Source organism: Telmatherina bonti (genome assembly GCF_933228915.1).
Source record: "Telmatherina bonti genome assembly, chromosome: 8".
Classification (NCBI taxonomy): Eukaryota; Metazoa; Chordata; class Actinopteri; order Atheriniformes; family Telmatherinidae; genus Telmatherina; species Telmatherina bonti.
The window spans coordinates 23469128-23477924 of NC_136626.1; the positions used below are offsets into that span (position 1 = coordinate 23469128).

Genomic DNA, 8797 nt, shown 5'->3' on the forward strand with positions numbered 1-8797 from the left:
CAGATTTTTTTTTTTTTTTTAATACTAATCTATTAGTTGATTTTTGTGTGTGATTAATTTTCAAATGAATAACCTTGTTTGGATCCTCAGAATTAGACTAAATACAAGTGAAATACCTCCTGTGTTAGTCATACGAGGGAAATGATACTGTTTTAGGGTAATCGCACCTAACATGATTAAAAACAAACATTAAATCCTTTTTTTTTATTATTATTTTGGACGAGAAAGAAATCGTAATTATCAAGCCTATAGCTATACTTTTAATTTGCATGCAACTGAGCGTAATACAGAGGTTATAAACTCCTCAGTGTGTCCAGCCTCTCTGACTCTGTCTTTAAAGGAATGCATTTATCCTGATCCATTTCCGCGGCGCAGTGGCGCTGGTGTGAAGTGGCAGGTTAACAGCTTCTTGTCTGTAAGCCTGGGGCCTATACTCGTTGTGCCCGTCAAGCGTGTAAATACTTCAGTGAAAAACCCCCGTGCGTTTCTTTTCTTCGCGTCCCCTTGTCTAACTGCTACTCTAACCTCTGGCTCTGCGTGACAGAGCCGGCTGCTGCGGCGGATGAGCACGGGAGGGGATCCGGGCCCAGCCGGGCTGCAGGCGGGGCAGCGGCAGTGGGACAGGCCGCTCGAAAGCCGCACCGGGGGTGCAGGGGCAGCGGAAACATGCTGCTACATATGTTGGGTCAAGCATGGCCTTTGTTGAGATCTTAAAAGGATGTTAAAACCCCACTCGTCTGCAGGCTTCCTGAAAGAAATGAAAGCATCTTAAAGTTTTTGTTTTTTTTTAATGCATAGGCCTAATGAAGTGGTTATAAGAATGTTGGATTTTCTAAGTGTTCGCAGTCACTTTTAATTGCGCGGGGGGCATTTTTAATTGGGCCCCGAAGAATAATGCTCAACTTAATCCTTATCATAATGCATATATACTTTTTATTGAACTTTCCGTTCTGCTCGGCCTAACCTTAAATTGGTATTACACAGATAAGTACATAAATGTATATTCCACAAGTTATATAAATTTCATGAATAGCTTGTCTAGATATAAATACTGTAAAGATCAGGAAACTACTTTAAATACTCCTGTTATTTGCGCCACAATTAAGTGGGAGGGTTCACTTTCCTTTTTGTTTAATCTCAGACTAATGCAACATGCACATTGCTTTATTTCTAACTCATCCTAAAGTAAAATGTCTGATCTATCATCTCTCCAGTGAACGCTGGGTTTTATCTGCTCTTTGCAACTATCACTAGCTTTTTGGAGAACGGACATTTTTCAACCAAGCGATCGTCGCCGTTGAAGATAATTACTTTGAATGTCAAAAAGATGTAGTTTAATATCGTCTCTATTAGCCTGTTGGCTAGGTAATTAAGGTGCAGATGACAGCAGCGAGGGAAACAGATGGCATTTGCTTACAGTGATTCAGAAAGTAAACAATGAGCCTGGGAGGGGAGAGAGGCAGGGCTGCACACACTCGCTGCTTGCAGCGCATCAAGCAGCCTTTTCTTTCAGCCTCATCCTCCAAGGTACTGACAATTGTTGATTAAAGACAACATATATCTTTTTAATCTGAACTCCAATAGCTGCGTAAATTATCTTCTGAGAACAGGTGAGGGAGCAGGTGGGTTCCAGCGCGTTGCCCTTTTGTGGCTCTGTGCGTCGTGGACTTCTTAAATCTCTGGAAGCACGATGGCATTATTGTTTGTTAGTTAATAAGAGGGGGCAACAGGAGGAAAACATAACTCCCAGATAGAAGTCTTGATTTAGGGTGCAGAAATAAGTCTGACAGAATATAGTTTTTTAAACTCTTTTTCCCCCCCCACCTTTTCCTTCCAAGATAAGGGGAAAACAAAGAATAAAATTGAAACCTCTGAGCGTGGAACAGATTAACTTTGCGAGATATGCAAAAATAAAGAGGTTATTCTTTTTCATAATAATAATAATAACGATAATAATATTTAATAATAAATTTAAACCATTATAACATAGATTCAGTGACCATTAACGGTTCCAACAAATCATTTAGAAGTGAAGTCAGTCATGTTGTCTGTTGCTCCTTTTGAAATTGAATAATTTTAAATTATATTTATATATTTTGATATTACCGTTTTCATGATATTGAGCATAATTTCTCACAATTTAGCTCTATTTTTAACTATAATAAACAGCGAATGAGAGACATGCGTATGTGCGCCAAAATGGAGCAAACAAATGAACTTACCTATTTGAAATTGTCAGGTTTGTAGTAAATTATTGCATTTAGTAATTTTTACTGTGTTTGTGTCCAACTGTAAATTTAAAACTTGATGAGTCTGTGTACAAACGAAACGAAAAAACAAACAAACAAAAAAAGCACTATACGAGACAAAAAATGAAGAACTTCCTTCATAACGAAGGTCTGATTTTTTTTTAACCGTGATTTAATTTCTTTATATATATATATATATATATATATATATATATATATAAAATGTTTTGTAAAGTGTATATATATATATATATATAAAATGTATATATATATATATATATATATATATATATATATATATATAATGTATATATATATATATATATATATATATATATATAATGTATATATATATATATATATATATATATATATGTATATATATGTATATATATATATATATATATATATATATATATATATATATATATATATATATATATATATATATATATACACTTTACAAAACATTTTAAAATAAAATTAACATTGAGGCTATAGGATAATAACCCTCGAAATGTGAACTTAAGACATGGTTTTCCTGTAAGCCGAATGAACCGTGAAAAATTCGTTTAGCATTATCCGTAGTTCCTTCACTGCACACAATAGCCTAACCTGCGGCAACTTTCTTTCCCCCCGCTTCACAGTCAACCTTTTATTCATTTAACAAAAAAAGATATACATACTTACCCTCCAGAGATTATAGGCACCATCATCTTTAACTGCGAGCCTTAAAATAGTCTTTAATTAGCAGCCAAATCAAGAAAATATAGGTCTAAGAAAAAAAAATGTTTTGAAAAGGATGAGAATTTCTTATAAATTATGGCTTATATTTGATAATATGACAGCTGTAATAGTACTTAAGACTACTTAATGAATAAGCTTTTGTTAAAATTGTGTTTTAAGGAATATAAACTGCATCGATTTTAGCTTTGCAGGAACTCCCTTTAGAGCCTTAACACTTGATATTTCAAAAAAGAACTCAGGTGGACACAGTTGAAAGAAAAAAAGAGGGAAGCCAATCAGATCGCTCCGTCTCTCTTCGGCCAATGACAGACGCCACATTGTTGTCAAATTTGTCTAATGAAAACGGTAGGAGCAACAATAGAGAGAGGAGAGAGGGATCTGTATCCACTGACAATCTCTGGAGGAAGTTAGTGTCTCAGGCTGTGGCGAGTAGCAACCTCAGCTCCTGTTGGACACTTTTAACTTGAAATCGAGGAGGAATGACTGCTTCTTTCGGCTCCCATACTTTTCGGATTTGAAGTAGTCTGTAGAAACCTAATACTGTCAGCTTCTTCGGTTCTTCTCTCGGACAGTCTCCATTAGAGTTTCGGTCACAGTTTTTTTTTTTTTTTTTTGTCGCTTTGTAGAAATCTTTTACTTCAGCTGTTGCCGAGAGATGTTAGGAACGGATCACATGTGATTAGGTTAGCTTAACTCAAACAGATATTCAATCAAAACACCCTTTAAAGTTGTTTAAAGTTTCGTTGTATCAGTGAGGAACGCGGGCATGGATCTGAGACCGGAGCTCCCCACAGCCTCCTCAGCCTCTCAAGTCCTTCCTGGAGCTGCAGCTGCAGCAGCAGCAGCAGCAGCCGCGGCAGCATCCATTCCGGTGTCCATGGCTGGCAACTTGCTGCGCGGCCCCCCGCTCCTCCTGCGTGCCGCAGACAAGTACCCACGCACACCCAAGTGTGCCCGCTGCAGGAACCACGGCGTGGTCTCCGCGCTGAAAGGTCACAAACGCTACTGCCGCTGGAAGGACTGTATGTGCGCCAAATGCACCTTGATTGCGGAGAGGCAGCGGGTGATGGCAGCTCAGGTTGCGCTGCGGCGACAGCAGGCGCAGGAGGAGAACGAAGCCCGGGAGCTTCAGCTGCTCTACGGCACGGCAGAGGGACTCGCCCTGGCCGCCGCCAATGGCATCATCCCACCGCGTCCCAACTACGAGGTGTTTGGTTCTGTCAACAGCGAGAGTAACTCAGGTAAGCCGAGCTGCAGTGCATATTTAATAGACAAATGGAAAATAACGTGGTCTCGGTTGTTTAGCAGGTGTGAATAAAAACATTCAGGCCTTAGGCTACATGTAATAAAAAAAAAAAAAGGAGGAAATTCATGCAGATGTAATTGACTTGTTACAACCTGCTCATAATAGGCCCATTACTATTCTCTCAAATTATGACATGACCTGTTACACACAACTGTGATAAAAAAAAAAAAAAAAGCATTTAACGTAAAAATGTCAGACTGCCATCAATTGTACTGGTGTCTTTATTGTATTTTAATGCCTTTGCGTTCAACACAGTCTCAAATGCTATACTGTACTTTTTGTCTTTGTTTTTGTTGTATCAGCAGATTCAAGTATCCAGAAGTATGAGTTATTCCCCAAAAGCCAAGTGTCAGGGTCAACCAACCCGCAGCAATCTGTGGGGAAAATGTCCGCTGAGGGCGACTCGACACTGAGCATCTCGTCACCAGACGGCCGGCAAGGAGGAGGCTCCGGTTCAGAGAATGGAGACAGTGAGTCTTTCATCAACTCACCTGTATCCAAGCCTTTAAAAGATGGCGAGGAAACTCCCGGGTCAGTCAGCTCCATTGGCTCAGATTCTGGTTCTGAAACCGACAAAGACGAGCAGGAACCATCTCCTTCCTCGGCGGCCTCTCGGCACATGAATGCCATCGACATCCTGACCCGAGTTTTTCCCAGCCACAAGCGAAGCGTCCTGGAGCTCGTTCTGCAGGGCTGTGGCAAAGATGTGGTACAGGCCATCGAGCAGATCCTCAACAACAGCGGATCTCAGGGTCCTAACAAGGCCGGGTCCGATGAGACGTGGACAGCGGAGAGGATGCTCCAGAATGCGCAGCAGCCTCTGTCAGCCTCCGCAACCACAACCGCTCCAACGAGGCCGATGCTCCCCGGAGCAATGTCGCTGAGTAACCGCTCTGCGTTTTCTCCACTTCAACCAAACGCCCCGCACTTCGGCGCAGACCCCAGCACCTATCCATTGGGCACCCACCTAGGGCTCAACCCGCTGCGACTGGCCTACTCTGCACACAGCCGGGGACTGGCCTTCATGACGCCCTATTCCACCACCGGGCTCATGCCCACCTTGGGGTTCAGACCCCCAATGGACTATGCATTTAGCGATCTGATAAGGGACAGGACAATTTTGCACAAGGAGCAAAGCTATGCCAGCGGCCTGTACGGGCCTTTGGTCAACAATACACCGGACAAACAATGAGCATTGGTTGAGTCGTCTCAGAGACACATTCCGTTGTGTTTGTAGCCGCAAGTGTTGAAAAATTGTGATTTTTTTTCTTATTTTGGGGGCTACACGCTACTGTACATATTAGGATTATATGGCTTATAGTCAAATGGCATGGAAGGGGGAAAACTAAACTCACTTATGTGTAACTTTAAGAATAATTTTATATGTCAGATAGCAAATGTTTGGATACCTTTCCCCATTTATTAACCTCGTGATCGCACCAATAAAACTATGTGAATCCCAAAATATTTATTGGTTCCAGTAAATACGATTAAAATGGGAAAGAAAAAAAGCTAAAGAAAAACAAAGTAAATAACCTACATGTTTTTATTGCAGATTTTTTATATAAACTCTGCATAAAGAAATTATTTATCAGAGAGTTTGACTTTTTTTGTTTAAAACCCCGTTAAATTTTACAGCTGGTTGAATAAATGGAAGTGAAAGAGGAGATGTTAAACAGAGCAAAATTAAGTTATTAAAACATGTAGCTGCTTGCTGTAAACTAATGATGTGTAAATGTCACTCATTTTTTAATTATGTATCATTTCTTTTCTCTTACTTCTTTCGTTTTCCCCTCTACCTGCCTGTATTAAATATTGCATTTGGTAATATGAAAATGTTAAGCTATATTTTCCATTTCCGTTTTTAGTCAGCTCAAATATTTTGTGGCAAAGTGCTGGACCAAGTCAGTTTCTCTTCAGATGTTGCAAGCTGTGCCGTCACATTGTATGAATATGCTGGAAATAAATGTTATTTTTAAAAAAAAGAGGGTGGAAATGCATTTTTATTTGTAATTCCTTGGCCTTTTAAAGGATACAATCCACATGGAAAACAATTTCATAATAAAGATGCACCAAAATATAAAACGTTGTGAAGCAAGAAACTAAATTTACTGGTTTCTAAAAATGTGTTGCTTTTGTTTTCATTCGATACAGGAAACCTACAATAATAAATTTAATATAAAACCGGGTAGGATACCGATGTACTTTTTGTAATACATTGTCTTACAGACTGCATGGACACGTTTTTATAAGCAAAGCCAACAACATTTTCAAATACGCATTTATCATGTCTGATATAGCTTTAAAACTTTATATGAAAAAGCTGAATGAACTTCAGGACCAGCACATTTAGAGGCTTTTCTCCCTTTATGGTACACCAGGTGACTTATTTAAAGTAAGGTTAGGCATATGTTTAAATGTAAAAGTTGACAAGAGTGACCATGTTTTCGAGGTAAGACGGCAATGATCACTTGTCTATTATGAGTTTACAAAGTTGCCCAGATTCACAGATTTTTGCTAATCACTACTGTGCAGTTGAAGAAAATTATGACAAAATGTATGTTATAAACGCAAAATGGAAAAAAAAAGAATGGCATTTATGAAGCATCAGCTAAAAATGTCAATGAGGTCCTGCTTCTTTTGTAACAGGAAATAATGTTTAATATTTCGGATAAAATAATTATGATAAGCTGCTAATTGTCCCTCCTGTAAACTTTAAATTTCACCTCTTTTTTTTTTGCTGACATTTCAGATAGACTGGGCTTGTGTAGCTTCTCCTGTGGTTATGTGATTATCAGTGTACAACTCATTCCGGGTTGAGCTTTTGGCAGCATGTATTCCGATTTAGCGCGGGGCTTCACAGGCCGAGCGGAGAATATCTGAAGAACATTGGCGCCATCTACTGGCCGTCACATGTTCGCCTCGGGAAATATTCCGACTGGAGCTGCAAACTCCAGTCACCTGCTCGCTGCCAACTAACTCCTGACTGAACCGTGGAGGCGGATGTGTCAGAACAAAAATGTGCATCAAAGTGAGTTATCTTTTGACGTAGTCAAGCAACAATAACAGAAAGATCTCAACTCCATTATAATATAAAGAGAAAGAGAAGGGGCGGACAAAAATTTTAATTGATTATTTTTTTGCAGGAGGTCCACATGCGTTTTCATTATTCTGTGAGCAATTAACAGTAAAAAATTTACACATTTAAACTGTTACTGTCCACTCAGTGTGCTGATGTAAATAGTGTCATGCTCAAAGTGTAAAACTGCATCTTTGTCCCACCCGCTAAAGAATATACAGAGAAGGCAGGCAGCTGAGAAAGGAAACGCTAAAATAAATAAATTATACACACACACACACACACACACACACACACACACACACACACACACACACACACACACACACACACACACACACACACATATATATATATATATATATATATATATATATATATATATATATATATATATATATATATATATATAGTTAGGGATATTCAGCTTTTGGGTGAAATTTTAGTAGCTTCTAACAAGCCTAAAATGCATACAAACCTGTACAGGTGAACTTAATGTGATCTTCTCTAAGCTTTTAAATGCACATGTCCAACTGTTAAATGTTTCAATAAATTTTGCACAAGTTGCTGTTCTCTAACAAGGAGCTTAACGGCAAAACTCACGGCAGGTGTGTGATCCTTGAATTGACCAATAAATGTCCTGGTTCAATTAGAGCTGGTGTTTAAACAGTTGTCCTCATCATGCTGTTCACATTTTGACATCATGAGACCAAGACGACACCTAACAATGGAACAACAGTCCCTTGCCATTGCGATGCTTCAAACAGGACGTTCTCAGACAGAAGTGGCCACTGAGCTTGGAGTGTCACAGAGTGTCATCAGCAGGTTGCAACAGAGATATGGAGAGACTGGAAGAGTCACAGAAAGGCCTAGAAGTGGACGTCCTTTGGCCACATCCCGTGCTGATGACCGCTACATTGTGAACACTGCCCTGAGAAACCGGATGATGAATGCCACTCAACTCCAGGCACGTTTAAGAGAGGTGAGAGGCACCCAAGTGTCACGTCAGACCATTCGAAATCGTTTCCATCAGCGTGGTCTGCGTGCTAGACGATCTGCACGGGTACCTGACCACACCACCAGGCACAGGAATCATCGTCTTGCATGGGCCAGGGAGCATTTACGCTGGACGAGGAACCAGTGGGCCTCAGTGCTGTTCTCTGATGAAAGTCGATTCACACTGAGCAGAAATGATGGCCGGCAACGATGTTGGAGACGTCAGGGAGAGCGCTATGCATCAGCCACTGTTGTCACCAGGCGAGCTTTTGGTGGTGGCGGTGTTACAGTGTGGGCAGGGGTGTCCACTTGGTACAGAACTGCCCTACACTTTGTGAATGGTACAGTGACAAGCCCATACTACCTGAATAACATCATTAATCCAGTGATTGTGCCCCTACATGAACAGCCCAGGCCTAA

The 8797-nt window shown here is 40.2% G+C and overlaps 1 protein-coding gene across 1 annotated transcript; it reads left to right on the plus strand.

The window, feature by feature from the left end:
* Positions 1-3762: 3762 nt before the first annotated feature.
* Positions 3763-5494, plus strand: dmrta2 (DMRT-like family A2; the record flags this gene model as incomplete). The annotated part of the gene is made up of 2 exons (XM_079245410.1): positions 3763-4237; positions 4605-5494. The coding sequence occupies 2 exons, from the start codon at positions 3763-3765 to the stop codon at positions 5492-5494; spliced, it is 1365 nt and encodes a 454-aa protein (XP_079101536.1).
* Positions 5495-8797: the final 3303 nt, after the last annotated feature.